The sequence below is a fragment of the Mustela erminea genome, chromosome 6, assembly GCF_009829155.1.
Source record: "Mustela erminea isolate mMusErm1 chromosome 6, mMusErm1.Pri, whole genome shotgun sequence".
NCBI classification, from domain to species: Eukaryota; Metazoa; Chordata; class Mammalia; order Carnivora; family Mustelidae; genus Mustela; species Mustela erminea.
This window is the reverse complement of record NC_045619.1, coordinates 81328574-81349500: the sequence shown is the minus strand read 5'-3', so window position 1 is coordinate 81349500 and position 20927 is coordinate 81328574. Positions and strand designations below refer to the sequence as shown.

Here is a 20927-nt window from a genome sequence, read left to right as displayed (position 1 = left end):
ATTCAGGAACTTTAATCCTTTTCTAACCGTCAAATGGATATAGATAGCCAGTGTCCTAAAGTCTTTGAGCAATGCTTTAAAGGATAGTTACTTCCTCTTGGTCTTTAGTTCACATAAGGGCTGTCCAGAAGTCCATCTGCAGTCGAAAAGCAAAGGTCTGCAAGTTGCTTCTTAGGTTTCTTAAGTACAGTAATTGTAGACCAGGGTATCCTGGATTAACTCAAGTTGCTTGCATATGTTGCATATAAATTAGGTTTTCAAAAATTAGAATATTATACAACTCAACCTTGAAACTCTACTTGATATAATTTTAATCTTTCTTTTATGATTGAGAAGGCCCTTCTGTCTAAGTAATATTAGGGCCAGTATTACAAAAATAATGTGGCCTTACATAATTCCTTTGTAGAGTTTACAATTGATACAAAACTCATTTTTAAATCACTTGCCTCTTAAAATTAATTCTATTTTTATAAATTATAAATTGCATAAAATAGATTTTCCTTAATCTAATAAGGGCCTTCAAATTCATACTTTTTCCCCCTAGAGTATCTTGACTTATTCACATCCACTCACAGTCTGATTTTAAACCATCAGTATATACTTACATATGTTGCTTCATTAGAGAGCAAAAATTTTTTATTAATTTTAAAATGTAGGTAGTAAGAAACTCTTGGGGTTGTGCCATTCATATGGTCAAGTGTATGCCTGTTTTATTGGACCTCGTGTCTAAGCCTCTAAACTTCAGAAAGACTAACTGAAGAAAGTCTAGTGTGTTCCAAGATTAAAGGAATAAATTCAGATCAGTTTTAAACCTGAGTCTGTGTCAGGCAGCCCTCTATCAGGATAGAAGGGTATTCTGAATTACATGAATTTTTCTCTAAAATTCTTTAATTTGGGTTTTCAACTCTCTAATGTATAAAATTGGTTTGAAAGAGGGAGAAAGTAAGGAATATACTTAAACCCAAATTCTAAGTGAATAAACAAAGCTGAATGGTTCATTTACTGAAGCAGAAAGACATGTTTTTGGCACAACATGATTTTTAATAGTGTTCATCTGAACATATGGTTTAGATGCAGTGAGACCACAAGTCAACAAACAAGATCTCAGCAGAGCAAGAAAAACAACAAAGGGGGCTTTCCTATTGCAAAATTACTCCCCCTAGTAGAACCAGCTTTGTCATTTCCTCTGACGTATGTGTGTATGTTTGACTCTGGGTGGGGCTGGGGAGGGATGTAGGACAAGAATATTTTACATTTTCCAGATTTCAATAGTTTAACATTTCCTGTTATTTAACTATAGCTTTTTACAGAATCACCTGCAGATGTGCTTGGAAGCTACAAAAATTCCAACAAGGAAGAGAATTCTTTTGTCTTCTGACAAGACCCTTGTTCCTCCTGAACTGAGCTTCTTTGAGATACACTGCAAAAGTGCAAGTAAATGCGCTGTGCTGCTTTTCCATTTGTCAAAGTAAATTAAAATCGGTCTTCAGTGGCAGATACTGTGGCCTGATACAACCTGTCAATTCAGTCTATTCTTGTACAAGCTGCTGGAAGATGAATGATTTCATACCAAACTCTTGCTTGATGTCCATTTTCATCCCTGGTGGCAATTCTCTTTCTCCTATAGTTGAAAGTTCTCCTATTATGGAAAGTTAGCCCTCTCTGTGCCCAGTAGATGGTAGAGCCCTACATTAGGTATGGGAGGGGATGCTACACAAGGGCCATTCCTACAGACACACAAACATGCAACAGGACCTGCAGCCTGGAAGCTGGACCAAATCCTAATCATATGGGGAAAAGGATGGTCTGTAGTTCAATGATCTAAAAAGCAGTTTTCCTAGGGTATAATAAAACGATGCCTAGGTTATGAGAAAAAAAAACTACTGGATAAGGACCAGTAGCACCAATTAGCAAGCACACAGGTGCCTGTTTACACACCCACCGCCCCCCCCCCCCAACGGTAGCCTTAGAAACACAGCAAATACCCCATATGTGCCAATGGAGTGGAGCCCTGCTGGGGATATCAGGAGAAGATGCCTACGACAATCAAACCAAAGTGCTGGGAATGGGGAGTACAAATCATCTGAAGTTTCCGGTTAGCTGAAGTTCAAACAAAAACACTTCAAGTTTCAAACCTTGTTGCTTCAATATTCCTAAAGTGCCCAGGTCCACATTCCTACCTTGCTTCATGCTGTACAGCATACTGAATGTGACAGACTCATTCTTTTATGACTGTAGAACTTGAAAAGCCTCACTGTCCTATTTCTGCACATCAGTCTTCATTTCGTAGCACAGGGGATGTGGAAGGTGTGGGTAACTTGGGTAAATGGAAAATGATATAGCCTAGCAGTTGTCTTTTGTGTGCAATTTGCAACTTTCTTCAGAAAGCAGGGATAGCCTACAATTTGAATAACTTGAGGGTTCTTGGCAGGGGGTGACAGCTGAGTTCCAGAAAATTGGCTTGATTGTGTAAAACTGTAACCACAGCTCAGTGACACATTGTAAAAATCTTGTGCCTTTAGTTTAGATACCTGTCAAAGTCTACACAGCCGCTGTTACTGATGATGGGTGATGAAGAGAATAACAATAGCTAACACTGCATGAGGACCAGGCTCCATGCATTAACTCGCTGAAGTCCCTGCGTTACTCTTTAGGGTATATAATAGTTTTAAAATATACAGCAAGGAATTCTTCAATTTACAAATGATAAACTGAAACTCTCCAGTGTTAAGGTCTGGCACAAGGTCATGCAGCTGGGAAGCTACATCAGTGAGAGCTGGACTTTGGGTCTGACCTGTGTCTGCAGTGCAGAGCCTGACCAGGAGCCTGACCCACAGGCACTTGCTGAATTCTGTTTCTACAAGTGCTCGTGGGAAAAGGCTGCGGACTCTGGGCAAGTGTGGCTTGACAAAGAAATTAAAACTCAGATATCATCGTGTTGGGATTGTGACCTGAGAGTAAAACGGTTAGTGAAATAAGGGAGGAAATAACCCCAGCTGTAAGGATATTTCTAGGGAAGGTGGTCATTCCCCTATTGGGATGGAATGGAACTTATTCTCCCTGAGAGCTCCTTGCTGGCCTGTGCTTAAAAAAAGGGAGAGGGAGAAGGGAGGGGGAGGTAGGGGGTACTGATTGTTCAGATTGGTCCAAATTCTATACAGGTTATGAAGGACTGTGTTCTGTTCCCCCAAGGTGGGACACATAGAGGGTATGAGGCTGTTTAGCTAATGACCAGTGAGTGGCGAGCAAAGGCCAAGGCTGGGGTGGAGAAGAGAGAAGGGACCCATTCTAAAGCCCCCCTCCCTGAAGAACCTCTGCCCCAGGAGAAAAGGAAGGTAACACGTGAATGGAATGCAAACTGCTTATGCATACATCATCATCAAATAGTTAATATTTTCAGTTAATAGTATGGAATATATGGTAAAATAGGGTAGAAGGATAGTTCTTAATTTAGCATCCTCCCACTACAAATGGACAGATTACTATCTCTGTTTTAAAAGCACTATTGGGGGGGCGCCTGGGTGGCTCAGTGGGTTAAAGCCTCTGCCTTCGGCTCAGGTCATGATCCCAGGATCCTGGGATCGAGCCCCACGTTGGGCTCTCTGCTCTGTGGGGAGTCTGCTTCCTCTTCTCTCTCTCTCTCTCTGCCTGCCTCTCTGCCTACTTGTGATTTCTCTCTCTCTGTCAAATAAAATCTTTAAAAAAAAAAAAAATTAAAAAAAAAGCACTATTGGGAAAAAAAATAAAAGCACTATTGGATAATAGTGAGAGAGAGTTGGTTCTTACTCTTATTACTATTACTGTGTTTCTATTAAATAAAACCTTTAGCAAATGAACAATAATAGCATAATGGTCACTCTCAGCAACTGTTCCTATAAGAGGTCTTGATTTAGAAGTCACGAATAATAATATAAACAATTAAGAACATTAAAAAACAATAACAATCACAGTTATAACAACTGTTTTTACATGGACATTAGTATTGGCATCTCCCTCCCATTCAAAAAAAAATATAGCAAACATTTGGTTCTTTCGGTAGCAACACTAATGCATTTTTGGATTTCTCGAGCTCTTTACCCTGGGAAGCCTAGGTGTACTCACATTGGTCACCACAGCCAGAATTGCTATTCCTTGCATGATGGGCTGCCACGCTCCGATGTCTTGGGCTTTTTCTGGAACCATGCGTCTATACTGGGTAGTCATTTTCCATGCGTCCACTCTTATTTCCAATATATTGTTCACCAGAGCCAACAGGGGGGCCAGTGGAAAAGAGGCCACAAATAAGGTGACGAACCCAAACTGAATAACTGTCAATGGAATGGACACGCATCATGGAGCGGTGGGTGGATGGGAGGACAACACACTCTCCTTGACTCTTATAAAGACAAAGGCAAACAACAAACTGAGTCCCAAAGAGAAAAGACATCCATGGTAGTAACAATGTTCAACAGGGAAAGAACCCGAACCAAAGACAAAGGTGAAGTGTCTGGAAAGAAGACTGGTTAGAGCCGGTTTCTTTCCTACGTACACACGGAGTAGGAATAATATATTTAAAATCTTTAATCAACTAAAGTTATTCGCTGGCAGTAAAGTTGGGACACTCCAGGTATATTATCCATTCTCTGCGGAAATAATAGAATGCTGGAAGAGGATTTGTGATTTAGGGTTAAAAAAAAAAAAAGGGAATATTGTGGAAGCATTTAACACGTTAAAAAGAAATAAGAAATGGACTTTTGGGAAGACTCTGTTTAGAGAATGTTAGAGGAAATATGCTAGAAACAGGCAAATGAGCGAGCTCCCGCAAGTCTGCAAATGCAATGCAGGGCATTCAGAGAATTTTTAGTATTATTACAAATCGCAGACACGTATGTGTTGAAAGTGGCCTAATAAGGCAAAATATACTTCTTCAGGAATTTTTCTCTTGACATTGTTGCAGTCTATGTAGTCACAGTAAATAAAAATTCAAGTGATGGCTCAGAAATTCTTTTCTTCCTTCTCTGTAATTTATATGGCATCACTATAGATGGACATCAGAGATTTGGGGTAAACTGTACCATGGCAGCGGGGCAGTGTGTGGTAAAGTTTAGGAATGAGATGGCCACAGATCTAAAAGAAACCTTTCAAGTAAACTAGTACAGATGTGGAAATAAGGCTGTGAGTAAAGGGAAGATTTACGGCCTCTTTACAGCTACAGCTCAGAAAAGGGGCAGGGACCAATCTGGCCAAAAAGGGCAAGACTATGGAGGGAGAAGGAATTGGCATGTGCTTCTGGTCTGAGAGGCCAGGGTGTGATGCAGAAGAAGAGAGGGCTGGAAAGATCTGGCAGGTCCACAGGCCAGACAGGAGCCATCACTTTCAGGAAAGATAGCCAAGGACCAGAGCTGGTGATGTCATCGATGTTGACACTAGTGCTTGGTGCTATGCTGCGGACTGTGTCTATGGACCACCTGCCCCTCAATGAACTCATCTGCCCACAGGGACCAGGCAAGAATAGAAATGCATGGAATGGGTACAGTCAACTGTGGCATACTGGCAAGTCTGTAGGCTAATGAAAGGGACTACTCACAGTTGCCACATCAGAATGAGGGTCCAATGTTGCCAGATCTCCTCGTTATTCAAGAGAAGCCAGAAATTAGGACTATACTGGTAATTAACCCAGTTAAATAGCCCAAACAGAAAAGATGCCATTTAAAATAACAATAAAAGTTCAGACTATTTAGGAATAAATTAGTGAGAAATGTTAACACTGATATGATAACAGCCTAAAAAAATAAAAACAAATAATGATAAATGAATGGATGGCCAAATGTTCCATACTCTTAACTGGGCTGACTCATCAGTTATTTTCTCCAAAACAGAATTGCAAAATATAATGCAAATTTAATTAATAATCCCCAATAGATTTTTTTCTTTTTTAAGCTGAAAGGTGATGCTACAGTTTTTCAAGAAATCTATACAACTACACAGGTAAAATAATGAAGAGGGATGCTTGAACTGACAGCATGAGAGACATTCTGAGAAAGGCTAAGGTGGGGCCAGAGAGAAACCAATGCATATTATCACACGATGGCAACTGAAACAGTTCAAAGATAGTGCATTCACAGTGCGAAACAGAAGAGAGGCAGATATCCATGAGATTTTACTATATTATAAAACCTGATACTTCAAATCCGTGGATTCAAGTGTTAGAGCAATTAGCTACATCACTGGAAAAACTGGTATGGAGTCCTCACTTCTGTCACCAAAATAAATTACAAATGAATTAATTTTAAAATAATGCAGTAGAAAAATCAACACGGTATATAACCTATTTTGATGTTCAAACAAGAAGAACTTTCTAAACTTCTGAAATCAACAACAAAAAAGACCTATGGATTCTGCAAGGCAAAAAACACAAACTGCAAAAACCCAAATAATCCTTGACTCGAATTTTTTCAGGACCCTATAGTGCTCTCTACTACTCTGCTTTCTTCTTCACTGTGCAGTCAAGCTTCTCGAAATACCCCCTCAACTATTTCTCCACTACTCCTTCCTTCCTCAGAGCCACACCTCCTGCCTCAGCCCTCGTGACGCTCACTCTGCAGCGACGGCCTATTCCTAAGCCAGCGTGCGTTTTCAGTCCTTATTTGTTGGATTACGAGGCTGTTTTTGATACGGCCAAGTATTTCCCTCTCAGTGGAATGCTTTTCCCTCTTGACTTTTGTTTTACTTAAAGAATCTAAAAAGCCAAGGTGAGGGTTGTGTGCGTGTGTGTGTGTACACGCACGTGCACACAATTTTTTTTTAAAACGCTACCTAGCTATAGGGTGTGGCTTCTATTTAACCCCACTGTCCAGCAATGAGGCAGGGGCTTCGGCTCTCACTTCTCTGTGTATTTCACATCATGCTCCTTTTATTCGGTGTTCAAATCCCTCTTAAGCAACATTATCACGCACCCTCTCAGCTTCTATGTTGACACAACCCTCTGCTATTCTTCTTTCTCTTTGTGGATCTCTTTCCCCATTGACCCTTCACAGGACCCTTCCCCCCAGGGCCTCATCATCAATTCTGTGCCTGGCAGGCCTGAATCACTCCCATAGTCTCACCTGCAGCTCCTCTGAGCTCCTGATGGATCCAGCTTCCTAATGTAGACGTTTCTATGGACACATCCTGCAGACCCCCTTACACACACGAAATACCCAATGCCTAACCATCTTCTTGAAACCAACTTTTCTCCTTATATTCCACCTGCGTATTCTATCTCCTGGAAATTATCTCAATAATTCCATTATATTATATGTAATTATTATATATTATATATATTATTATACTAGTCATCTCTTTAACACTTATCAAATCTGTCTCCCTGATCTCTACTCCTATGCCTACCGCCTTTACTTAGGTGTGGGGATTACCCAATTGTGTGGGTTACCTGGTGTAGCCTCCCCAAATATCATTTTCATTCTAAATACCTTCCATTCTGCAGCAGAATGAGCTAATCTTTTTCAAAATAAACATTATATTATTCTTTTGCTTACAAATACTCCAAGCATAAGTTCATTAAGGATAAGTTCTAGGGATGCCTGGGTGGTTCAAAGTTGGTTAAGCGTTTGCTTTCGGCTCAGGTCATGGTCCTAGGGTCCTGGGATTGAGCCTGCATCGGGCTCCTTGCTCAGTGGGGGCCTGCTTCTCCCTCTGCCTGCCACTCCCCCTGCTTGTTCTTTGACAAATATTTAAAAAAAAAAAAAAAAAAAAAAAAAAAAAAGGATAAGTTCTACCCTCCTGGCTAAGCAAGCATTATGACCTAGCCCTTGCTTCCCTTATAGTCCTACCTATGGATCCTTTGTTCTTACCATATTTTGTTTACTTGCCACTCTTTGAACTGGCCAAGGTGTTTCATGCCCTGGTACTTTTAAATGGGTCTGCCTCTCTGCATGAAAGGTCTAGTTCCTTTCCCATACTTCAGATAGACAACTTGCACCCATCCTTCCAAGTCCAGTTCAAGTATCACCTGTTCTAGGAAGTCTGATCTTGTCCCTTGGCTCTGTGAGGACAGACACCCTGTCTTACTTGGTTTCGCCACCAACTGATATGGTATTTGGCAGGTGCTCCATAAATGTTTATTGGATGAATGAATGAATAAATGAGAAAAGAGATAGGAGGCATCATCAGGTGGTGGGCATCAAAGCAGGTGGTGAGCAGAAACAGTAGAGATGAGGGAGTGGGGGAAGACAGACCTGGGTTCTAGAGAGTATAGGGGTGCTTAGTGAGGTGAGCACTGGAGAGACAGGAAAAGGGGTGGGTACGAGAAGATGCTCAAGTGCTGACAGTCATCATAGTAAATTAGATGGAGACAATAATAATTGAAGGTCATTGTTTCAATGGATCTTTTAAAAAAGTTACTTGGAGATGGAAGAAAAGGAGGTCAAGTTAACAAGGGTAGAAGAGGCAGGGCTAGAGAAAAACAGGGTCCACTCTGCCACTTTACTGCATTTAATTTGTGGCACCTGCCCCCAGAAGCCACCACTGAATTCTCAAGACAGTTTCTACACTGTGTAGTGCTGGGAGCACAGAATGGTTATCTTATGGCTTCCAGATTGTAGACTGACAGGCTCTTTCTCTGTATCCTCTGTCTGAATTCTCAGAAGGCAGGAACATACACCTGGGGAGGCAATTTTGGTTAACACACCAGGGTTACTTTAATCATCTCCAAGGATGGCAGACAGAAATAGATAAATAAAGTAGAAATTTCACCCAAAAATAAAACCCCAAAGACATGCCATAAAGAACTTCACTGGGATGCTGGGGGCCATGTTAACACAAACTCAACTAACAGCTTATGTGTGTATTGAAATGCCAAGCTCGGGTCACATAAATATTTATGAGTACCGGGTCCAGACCGTGGTGCTCCAGCTGAGGGCCGAAAGATGCAAAGGTCTTGGTAGCCACCTTGAGGGGAATCAGTCTAGCCAGGGGGACAGGCACACACAGAGCCAGATGCCATCAAGGCAGGAAGCAAGCGCTGTTAACGCCTAGAGAGAAGAGCAGCAAATCTGTGTGAAAAGTTGAGTGTTACTGCTGAGGCTTGGCAGGAATTCCTCAGGTAGAGAAGAGAAAGGTGTTTCAGGCAGAGGGGAGTTCTAGTCTTCTCCATTGGACAGAGGGGAACAGAGATGGTGGTGGAGTATAAAGGCTCCAGGGTTGTCTGGCAGAAGATGGTTCCCCTCAACAGCTAGGAGGCATAATTAAAAAGGTAGATGGTGGTGTCATTCACAGATATGGGAAAAACCAGAAGGAAGGAGCTGTGGTGATGAGACCAAAGGCACTCTATATTTATTTTGGAGAAACAGAAATAATTCAAAAGGTACTTGGCAATTCTATCTCCCACAAACCAAATAACAAAAAGTAGACTTTGCTCTGGTGTTGAATACCAATCAGACGGCCTACTCTCAACAATAGATGAATTTTTTTAATTCATTTGTTATTAGTTAGATAATAGGAAAACAATTCAATAATCTAAAAAAAAATTGTCTTTAACAGTTATTATTCCATCCTTTCTTGTAGGGTAGGATGAGACCGAATTATTGTGTTGGTAATTATTTTAATGAGATTATGAAACTCAAAAAGCCATGCCAACTTCTCCCCAAAGCACAACCTTTTCCTATAACTTCTTTCAACACTATTTGACTAGTCAACCACAGAAAAATAACTTTTTCCAAGCAATGTTTTTGGTGCTAAAATAACAAATGATATTCTGTCCCAGAATGTTATTGTTATTAATGCTGATAATAGCTCCAATAAGAAATATTACAGTTATGACTCATTTTGGAATCAGAGGTAACTGTCTTATAGTCTTTTTGAAAATGAACAGAATAAATAAATAAATACAGCTTCTACATTATGTACTGAAGCTATACCCTTAACTGAACCTGGTCACGAAACATAACGAAAGCAAAAATGAAATTCAAATCAAACTCCAGGCTGCAAAGTACTGTTGACTGAATAAGCTATAAGACAAACCTTTCACTCACTGAAGGAAGCAGATGTGATCCATGTATAATGTATATTTTTAAAAGCAATTATATATAGAACGTGATTTAATAAAACCATCCTCTATCTGCAGACTTGGAAACAGGAACCACAAAGGGGTATCTTTGCAAACACACAAATCCCTGTTTAAAAGCAAGGCCTGTCAACCAAAATGTTGTGCCTCGTTTTCTATTCTCTTAAGCTTAACAAAATTGTAATTCAGGGCAGTGGTTAGCTGAAAGTGCAAAGATACAAAACATGAAAATAGTAAGCCCTCCAACAGATACAATTGTGTCATGCATATAGAAAAGTCAGTGCTTCCTTTGGAAATGTTTTGAGATGTGTCCATTTAAAGGCACCCAAGAGCTCAGATTCAAGTCCAGCGGAAGAGAAACAGCCTAGGCAAAGACTGCACAAATGGACAACGGCATTCAAGAAAGAAGGGGCCTGTCTTCAATCTTAATTCCAAACCAGCCCAATGTTAGTTCTAAATTCAAGCCAGTGATCAGCCATGAGGTCACTTAAGGAACCACACAGAAAGGATGGGCCAGGAGAAATAGGTACAACTGTCAAAAGTAGGTGGGAGGTGTGAAAGGGAGGAACCCTGTGATCCTCCCTGCCTGGAAACAGCGTGCTCCTGCAGGCTGTCGGTGCAGCCTTGATTAAATGACTCACTCAGAAGTGTATCGGTCAACAGCTGGGCCTGTGTGGACTCCAGCCCAAGCTGAATCACCTCTAGTCATAGCTGTGAGTGTGTTCTCAGATGGCCTGGGTAGAGCGCACTGAGAATGGTGAGGATGGACCTCAGTGAGTGTTCCATCGGACTGCGTAGTAATAAACCTTGAGCTCTGTACAAAGAATATTGACAAAGACACAGTCATCTTAGGTTAAAGCCTGACTGTGTAATTTTATCTAGTGGAGAAAAACACGTTTTTTTTTTTCCATTTCACTATGCCAGGTAATTAATTATGTGGAATCCAAAACATGTTCCAGTATGATTTATGTCACTAAGGACTTACTCATTTCAAGATATTCATAAAACAATCCCAGTTTGCCCATGAGCTGCAGGTGGTAGTCTTGTTCCCATCGCGGGGTCATTTTTTCTGCTCCAGAAACTGTGCGACATCGTCCAATCAGGTTCTTGACCCAGCTGCCAAAAAGATCGAACTATAAATTAGAATAGCATTAATTATTTTGCAGATCTCTCATAAGAGAACCACACAACCTCCCCAAGAAATTAATCGCTTGTTTTCATGCTAAATTTCTATTTCTGCTTCCCTACCCCCAGATATTTTGAAAACCAGTACGATGTACCAGGCTTTATTAAAATCGTAACTGCTACTGTTTTTTTCTCCCAGCTCCTTTCCATATGGCAGTTAGTTTTTAGAAATACTTTTCTCTCATTTGATTAACTTTAGGTTTTTGTTTTGTTTTTTGTTTTCCCCCATTTGGCTGCTATTATCCAAAATGGTCCTTCTAGGATAAAATCACCAGAGAAGAAAATATAGGCAGACATGGGACGGGAGCTGATGATCCTGCTGCAGAGAAGAATGAGGCAGGGCAAGGAACAGAGATTGTCTGCATTTGTGGAAGGGGAAGGGGGGCCATGGCAGAGAAGGGCTCAGGTGGAGGAGTGACATTGGAATAAAAATGTGAAGGAGGCAAAGGGTACAGTGACTCCAGAGCCCCAGAGGCAGCAGCAGGCCCCTGACTTTCCTTCAACGCACAGCATGGCGCCCGCTGTGGTCCTGGGTTAGCAGGAAACTGCTAGGGTGGTTCTGAGCTGTGCAGAGCCCAAGAGATCACCATGAGGATCTGGGCATTTTTTTACTCTGGGGGAAGTGGGGAGCCATTAAAGGTTTCTGAGAGAATGGGGATATATTTTCATTTAGATGAAACAGGTCCAAGACCCTATTTTAAGCTGAATAAATCAAGGACCCGAGAAGTAACAATGCCCCACGCTCTGCTCTATTGGACACTGGCCCCACTGAGTCGTCTGTTGTCTTTTATGTTACCTTCTCTCCTAATGCCTCCAGACAAATGTGTCCTCTCCCCCTCCCCCTGCTTTTAGGGCAATTTTTCCTGAAAAGAAATTGAAGTTGGCAGTGGCACGAAGCGTGCACCTGTAGCCTAAAGAACCGTTGTCCCCTCAAGCAACAGCTGGCTTGTGGTTTCCTCGTGGAGTGCACCGTAAGAGGCACGACAGCAATAAACAACTTCAAATACAAACATCTGGGCTAAGCTGTGGATGATCCAGCAACATGCTCGCACGGATTTTCAAATTCAGATACTGAGAAGGCTTCACCCTAAAGACAGCCCTAGCGGGGTTGCCCATGCACACGTGCTACAAACAGCTTGTCATGCCAGACGTCCCACTGCTGCTGGTCTCTGTGGTAACCCGACCAACCCCCAACCCTGAGGCGCACGAGGGGGCGACTGCTCTATGACAGAACACGCCCCTGGCTTCACAATCCTGCTGCACTTCTTTCTCTTCTGTGACATTAGGGACACAGCGCGAGGCTTGGGAAGTGGCAGAGACACGGTCTCAGACACCCCTGAATACGAATCCACACTTCACTGCTTACTACCTGACTTCGGTCATGCTAAAATAAAATGGGGCGCGGAAGCCTATCCTGTCCAGGGTTTCTGTCAGGATTAAATGATCCAGAATAGATAACGTATCTAGAACATTTCCTAATACATCAAAACCCCCTTCACAGGATTTTCTTTTGAGCAATACAGGCTCACTGGCTGAGGCTGATGGTAAACCCAGCCTCAGTGACTTGGAATCTTGGCTTGGGGACACAACGCTGTCTGAAGTGGGTGGGTCCCACTTCAGCACTTAGAATGACCTGGAAGGCTTGTTGCTGTGCTCCTTCCTATGCCCTAATCCAAAGTTCCGTAATCAGTCAAGTCTAAGGCAAGGCCAGGCACCTGCAGCTTTAGGCATGACTGGGGTCTTGGGACAGTGGTGGCATCATCCATCACCCTTCAGGACACCCAGACTGGAGACTCCTGATTTCTATTGTCTTATTTATTTATTTTGGCTCACACTTCCAGCCTCAGCCTCTTGATGGATTCCTCTCCACACTCCAGAGAAGCATTCTTTTATGACTGGGGATCTAAATCCATTCCAATTTGGACTGAGGATGAAATTTCTGTGCTGGCAACCACTTGTATGACCAGCTCCTCTACCCACTTCCCTCTGGCACCGTACTGCCTTCCCTCACCCATAATGGGTCATATTAGAAATCCTTCTGACTGGCTTCCTTTTCTGAGCTACAGACTCTGAGCCTCTTGTTCCATCTTCCCCAGTTGAACCACTTATCAGTAACAGGAAATCTTGGGCTGTCATCCATCCATCACTGTCCTTGGTCTTTTGCGTTTTCTAGTGGGTTATGAATCTAGGGCAGAGATCTCAATCTTGACTGCACGTAGAATCACCAAGAGAACTTTTTAAAAACACTGGTACCAGACACTTCTTCCCCTGGCCACGGTTGGAAGCTTCCTCCCTCTAGCAGAGGTTACAAAAATAGTTTTCTTAAGAATTTACCATGCATACTAGCAATAACAGAACAGCATTGTAAAAAGCCACCCTTTCCTAAGTCCTTATTATGCATAAAGCAGGGCTTAAAGCACTTTACACCTCATTTTCTCTTTGTTTCTTCATTATCATATGTAATCCACATGGTACAGATAATCACTATTTCTATTTAAGGCTATTCCACAGTATTCCTACTTGCTAATTTTGAATACAAGCACCCTTCAGTATCTGAATCTATTTTACTCTTCCTGAAAGTGAAGGATCAGTGTGAACAGTGAGGGATAGCTTTATGTAAGGTTCCTTACTCTATGTCTTTGGTGCATCCTCTAGCCAAATCAGATCTTGAGAAGGGATATTTTCTCTTATAATAGTTCACTTTTTTTAAGTAGTGCATCTCTATTGTGAAAAATACAAAAATATATAATGGATGAAAATTACAGTCATCCATTATCTAAACACCAAAGAACAATGCTATTGGTATTTTAGATATTTAACTATAATTATGTTCCTTAACATTTATCATAAAAATTTCTCCAGAGTAAGTAGCTTCATGCAGCAATTGTATTAGTCTTTTGTCAAGCACAGAATAAAATTCCCAGGAATGCCTCAAACACTAAAATACTGAGTGAGGCTGGGATGGTGAAAGGGCTCTGAGCTTGTTCTCTGGGTCCAACAAACAACGGTGTCACTTCGCTGATGTTATGTATTTGAAGCCTATGGCTCACTCACTCACTCCTCTGCTGCTGGGGACTGCCCGCTAAATCCTAGGTACTGACTTAGGTGCCGGGGGGACCCCAAAGGGACCTGGGTCATGGTGCAAGAGCTGCTTCTTCTTACACTCCAGGAATCCTCACCGAGGACCTCAAATGGGGTGGTGGTGGAAGGCGGCAAGTTGATGGTGACATTCATTTCGTTATGTTCCCCATGACATACTTAAATGCTGTGAAAACAGCTGCTGACTTACATACACAGTTTTTCTCCCCCCTCCTGTGTGTTTTTGGGGTGGGGACAGTTTTGGGTAGCAAGAGTAACTGCGCTCTCTCTCACTGTTGTGGAAAGAGTGAGAAAGAAAATGGTACCTACCATAAGAAAGAATGATGGGAAGAGCCAGAGTCACTCTCTAAAGTGGCTAAAATTTAGCATTCCTAGTTTTCAGGCAAGGGGAAGGGAATTCAAAATGTACCACCCTCAAGTATTTTAGGCCAGGCGTAGAAAGAGCTGAACAAAAAGTTTAGCTTACTAAAATATTGCAACGATGGCCTCACTTGAAGCGCAGGTATAAAGCAGCCATGGACACTATATACATCCTTTATTTTTAGATATTTCATGTGAACAAGATTCATTGCATATTAATTTCTCAGTGCCAGTTTAGGAAATATACATCTCCCTCCATCCCACCCCAACAGCCACTATTTTTTTTTTTTAAATCAGAAAATAGCTCTCTGACAACCAACTAGTCATCAAAATTTGGTTTAAATAACCAGCCTACTTCCTTTGGAAAAATGGTTTTTACTCATCTGAGTGAAGCCTTTCCTCTATTTGATATATTTATTTTCATACCCAACATTGGTGCATGACCTACTTGTACTCACTTGGAACAATGTGAGTATGAACTCAGCGAAGGTAAGGGTTGTTTACTGTGTAGTAAGGTCCCCAAATACCAATTTTATAGCTAAGACCAAAATCCATTTTTCTGTGAGGGGGGAGAGAGGTGAGGAGGGAGCTGGGGGCAAGAGGAGGGTCTGTTTGGAGACAGACCCTGACAGTTTACATGGAAGGTGGAGGATGAAGCCCGGTGACGAGACGCGGAAGGACACACTGAAACCTGGTGGTTTCTGCTCCGCAAAGACGGGGCGGGGGGGGGGGGGGGGGTTAAATGTCCTGCAGAGAGAATGAACAGGGACCTGGTAATGGGGAAGAGAGAGAAGTTAGTGGAGGGAAGAGAAAGAAAGGGAAGTTCTGTGTGGTGGGGGGAAGACAAGCAGCAGAGTCTGAAGCTACAAAGAAGGGTAATGGGGAAAAAAAAAAAGTCATACAGTTATATGGACAAAAGACTTTAAAAAGATGGATTTTTTAAATTTTAAAATTAAAGTTGTTTGGGTTTCTGGCTCTGTGTCCCAAATGTCAGTAAAGGCTGCTGGTGTGAGTGGTTCTGGAGGACACCGAGGAGAGGGGCCACGCTGGCGTTAGGGCTGGCATAAGCAGAAAATACAGATGTGGGAGGCAAGACAGAAGAGAGATCAAAAGTTTTTTGAGAACAGAAACTCAGAGCCAGAAATTATCTTGAAAAGTTATGTGGAATAGTCAGAAAAATGGCTTCCCAACAGATGTCTACAGCCCCCGCCTAGAACAAACGAGTATGTTACGTTACCTGGTACGGGGGAAATAAGGTTGTGAATGAGCTGACATTAAGATAGATTTTCCTGGGGGCGCCTGGGTGGCTCAGTGGGTTAAAGCCTCTGCTTTCAGCTCAGGTCATGATCTCAGGGTCCTGGGATCCAGCCCCGCATCGGGCTCTCTGCTCAGCAGGGAGCCTGCTTCCCCCTCTCTCTCTGCCTGCCTCTCTGCCTACTTGTGATCTCTCTCTCTCTCTGTCAAATGAATGAATAAAATCTTTAAAAAAAAAAAAAAAAGACAGATTTTCCTGGGTCATCCAGGTGGGCCCAACTGAAATCATCAGGGTCAGTCAAAGCGGAAGAGGGAGGGAGGGAAGAGCTGAGGGGATGTGACTACAGAAGTCAGACACAGCCGCAAGGCTGGCTCGGAGATGAGAAAAGAAGCCATAAGCCAAGGAATGTGGACAATCCTAGAAGCCAGAAAAGGCAAACAAATAGATTCATCTCAGAGGCTTCTGGAAGGGAAGGCTCCTGCCAACACCTTGACTGTAGCCCACTGAAACCCAGGTCAGACTTGTGACTTCTGGAACTGTAAGGTATTAAAATCTGTTATTTTGTGTGTGTTTTTTTTTTAATTGTCCTATTACCTATTACCATTAGGTTGGTGGTAATCTGTTCAGCAGCAATAAAAAAGGAATATACTAAGCCCCCTGAAAATGTGCAGAAATTGAGACAGCACTGGACTCTTCACTTTGATATAAGATAGGGCTTAAGTGAAGATTTAAAAGGACAGTGTGACCTTGGCTAACATCTGTTGCTCTCATTTCTTAGGGAAAGAACAGTAAGCCAAAACATTTGTGGTTATTATTTTAGATGATTATCTCTTAAAACATTATGTAATCTTGCGCCTGAGGAACCCAAGAGAACTCTGGTTGAAAGCACATGGATTTGGAGTCCTGGGATCTTGGATTTGAATCCCACAGTAGCCTCTTACAGATAACGCAAACACGGGTAAATCATTTAACTGCTTTAAGCCACAGAATTTTCATTTTTATAAAGGAGATAAAAATAAGGATTGTAAGATTAAATGAGAGTGATCTATCAAGCACTTAATACAGGGAACTGGCACATACTAGGAACTCAACAAATTACTACTGTTGGTTTTTAAAGCTTACTATAAGGGAGGAGAAAGTCATGAAAGTTGGGGAAATACTTAGTTCACAGCCTCAGCAAAGGTCATCTCTCCAAGAACGAGGATCAGTTTGCTACCAATAATGGGCTAATAGGCATAAACTGTAGCAGATGGGGATTTAAGTTAAATATGATTTTTTTTTCCTTTGTAACATAATTGTCAAACACTGGATACATTTATACCATTGGTTGGACCATCTTGTCTGGAGACCTATAATAAATAGAGTTTACTCCATTTTAGAGGTGGGCACACAGCTGTGTGAACATACAGGCAAGTGATTTAGATGTGTGGGCTGTTCTCTCCTCAGTCACAGCCCCGGGATTACACAGCTTCATACTCACGGGAGTAACACCTCTTGTATGTTATTCCAGATTGCTTTGCCTCCCATGATTATCGTCAGCTGCGTCGTCAGTTCAAGGAGACAGCCACCTGGGTCACACTGGAATATGACAAAGAAAATCCCATTTAAATTCTAGATGGGTCAAACATGAAATTGAGTCACTACTTTTATTTTTTGGTGATATTCTTCTGTTGGGGTGAAGAGACTCTCTAGACTATACAGTGAATTAACTCTTCACTGGGCAGCCAGGAGGAAACAGGAAGCAGCTTCAATTGTCAAGAGAATCCAGTTCTAAGTCCGTACCTCTTCGTTTCTGTATTTTCCCAGCCAATAGACGGGGTCTCCTGGGTAACCTACAAATTTTCCCTTAAAGAACGCGATGTAGAAGCATGAAGAATAGTAGTTGACAAACTGGAATAAGAACATCTTCATGGTCAGGCTGTTCTCATAGTCTGTCTGCGTCCTTGGGAGTTCTGTAGTTGAATAAAGGTAAGATTTTAAAACTGTGAACAGCTTTGAGACCCTAAGCAAAGACAGGGATACATGAGTTAACATGTTTGTTTTTTTTTAAAAAAAAAAAACAATTCACACTGTTTCCGTTTAAGCTGTTCTGAATTCCTTAATATAGCTACTGTGTTAATTCCAAGTTTACACATCGTTGTAAGAGTCCCCCCTCACTCCCCCTTCCGTCAAGAATACAATATCCCATACGGCAAAAATATTCAAGGATTCCTTAATTTTTATGAGCCCAGTATTATCAAATGGACAAGGCCGTGCTCTCTTAGGTCTAAGTGGACAAAAAAAAATTTTTATTTGAACAGCCCTGCTAAATGATACTCTCTTGTCTTCCTGAATTGTGATAAGGTAGGGCTGTTGAAACAAACAAGGGGGAACTTGTTACAAGCAGTTGGAGAAGACAAAACAGGTCATTCTTCTAGTTTAGAATTTAAATCCGTCTGATCATTTTCAGAAGATGACCGCTGAGCAGACCATTCGGAAAATGACCCAGGCATATGCAGCATGTGGGGAGTGCTTAACTCTGACCACCAAGCAGCTGCCTGGGATACAAGCCAGGGAGAGAGAAACATTTATTACAAAAGCCGGAGCTGATGAGAACAAAGCTATATTAATATGAACAGCATGGGGGGAAGCCACGCAACAGTGTGATTACTTGTCCTCTCAGCAAAAGAGGAGCATATTTGCCACTGGAACCATGACCCTATTCCACTTATTTGCAATAAAGAGACTATTTACTTTCAACAATAGGGTACGTGATCTAACATAATTGAAAATATTATTCAGGGCTGATCTGTTTACACAGAGCTTGGACATTATAATGATTGTCTTTGCTTTGTCCCTTTTGCTAATGCAAAGCTGTAGATAATTCATTTCCCACACAGGTTAGATGAAGTATGTTTACACTTGAAATTTTCAAAAATTTGTAACATGTTGAAATTGAAATGCCTAAAAGAGACAGACTCTCTTTTTCGCCAGGTTCTAAAAATGTCTTACAGATGACCAAAGCTATAATAGGACCTTACCAAAATTCGTAATCATGATGGCCACTTTTTCATATATGATGTTCAGAATCATAATGATGACAAAGCTGATGAGGGAAGCTGTGATAGACGTGGCTGTCTGAGGGGTCAGGTACTTCTGGATTGAGTCCGTCCCGTTCAAGGTCTCGGGAAGTTTGGTAGAAAACACAATGAACACCGACAGCCTGTAGACAATGATCCCAATAACGGAGGCGATGATCAACAGGATCTGGAAGCACAACAAACACACCCACGTGAGCTTCACGAGGAGTATTTTTATGCTTAGAGATGAACCCCTGTGTGAATGGACAAGGTGCACGTGTGGGATAATGGGACTCTCGCACAACGGCCCTGAGACAGGTAGAACCTGGGCATGCTAAATTTCCCAAAATAGGGGAAAGGAATGATGGAGGTCAAAAGAGCATGTATCCACTGAGGGAAAATAAAAGCAAGGGGAGAAACTACACAAGGAGGGAGGAGTCCATGGGAAGCCTGTACTTTTGGGCAGTTTGTGTCTGCAAACCCTAACCTGCTCCAAAAATGAAGGTCTATTAAAAAAAAAATTATCTTCAGATGAGGAAAAACTGGAATAGTAGAACGCATGAAAACATCTCTCCTACAGTTGCGGCATCCTTGAGGGTATGCAATAGTTTTTGCTCAGTTATGGTGCATTAAGGGGATAGCTCTCCTTCCAACAGAGAACCGAGCACAGGTTAAGGGTCAGTAGATGCTAGCATCTTAGTCACCTGCACGAGGCGAGATTCTGAACAGGACCTGGGAGGCTGCAGCATTCCCACAGGGAAGTTGGAAAGGACAACAAGGTATCTGCTGATGAAGGCGGCACATGCTTTTCACGCTCAGATCTTAAGATCTGAAACTGGCAGTTATTCACACCTGCCTTCGCACAAGATTCATTTCACTAATCTGTTGCATTTTTGACAGCACAGACCCCATGTTGGGGGGGGGTCTGAAGCCATTTATACATGGTTAGTAGGACATTACTTCCCCACTAGGCAGGTTTTCTCTGGCCCCTGAGTAACACACACTGAAGATCCCTTTTTCAAACTCTTTCCCCTCTACGTCTACTTCCTTGGACTTACTCCAAAGCATGTACTCGATGTGACTTACTGCCCATGAGGACTGCTACCAGGGAGAAAAGCTACAGACGCTGTGCACTTCAGGGCCAAGCAAATCACTTGGTGTTGTTTACAGCAAGAGAGGGTGCCTGGTTTTCACTTGGGGAGAGATTATAGGTGAGGCCCTGGAGTCAGCTTCCTGCATTTGACTCCCAGCTCTGCCTCGAGCTGTGGGACCTTGTGCAAATTACTTAGCCTTTGGGGTTTCAATGTCTTTGTCCTTAGAGTGAGGGATCCTAATGGGAACTAACTTATAGGATTGTTGTGAGGCTTTAATGAGTTACCACAGGTAGAAACACTTAAGAACATTAAGCCCATGCACATGAAAAGTACTATGTAAATGGTAGCTGTGAATACGGCAACTGACATGTTATTAATAAGAGGTTTTTCTTACTTTTAAAGCCATCAGTTTGTAGAGAAGGCATGATATTTCCTCTTCTAATCTCTCTCATTATCTCTTTCCATTCACAGAAAGGGCTTAATACTTTGTGAAAGGAATGACATGTTTGTGTACGTCAGTACAAGTGAAAATTAGCCAAGGTGGAGAAAAATGTATTAGTGAAGGTATATCCCGCCTTCCTCTCTGAGCACAACAAATTTTGGCCATTTAAATCGTATATATTTAGGGGCACCTGGGTGGCTCAGGCAGTTAAGCCTCTGCCTTTGGCACAGGTCATGATCCCAGGGTGTTGGGAGTGAGTCCCGCATCGGGCTCCCTGCTCAGCAGACTCCCAGACCCTCTCTGCCTCTCCCTCCCACCCCCGATCATGTTCTCTCTCACTATCTCTGTCTCCCTCTATCAAATAAATAAATAAAATCTTTTTTAAAAAAAA

At 42.1% G+C, this 20927-nt stretch overlaps 1 protein-coding gene across 4 annotated transcripts in view; it reads right to left on the bottom strand.

Moving 5' to 3' along the window:
• Nucleotides 1–20927, bottom strand: part of ANO6 (anoctamin 6) — a 187894-nt gene that overhangs the window by 9772 nt on the left and 157195 nt on the right. For 3 of the 4 annotated variants that reach the window (XM_032347961.1, XM_032347962.1, XM_032347960.1), the window contains 5 exons: nt 18962–19187; nt 17724–17893; nt 17422–17519; nt 11028–11158; nt 4102–4307 (listed from right to left, as the gene is read on the bottom strand). In XM_032347961.1, coding sequence (XP_032203852.1) covers nt 4102–4307; nt 11028–11158; nt 17422–17519; nt 17724–17893; nt 18962–19187 — 831 coding nt within the window. The remainder of the gene's footprint in view (nt 1–4101; nt 4308–11027; nt 11159–17421; nt 17520–17723; nt 17894–18961; nt 19188–20927) is intronic. The other variant, XM_032347963.1, reaches the window with a different exon arrangement.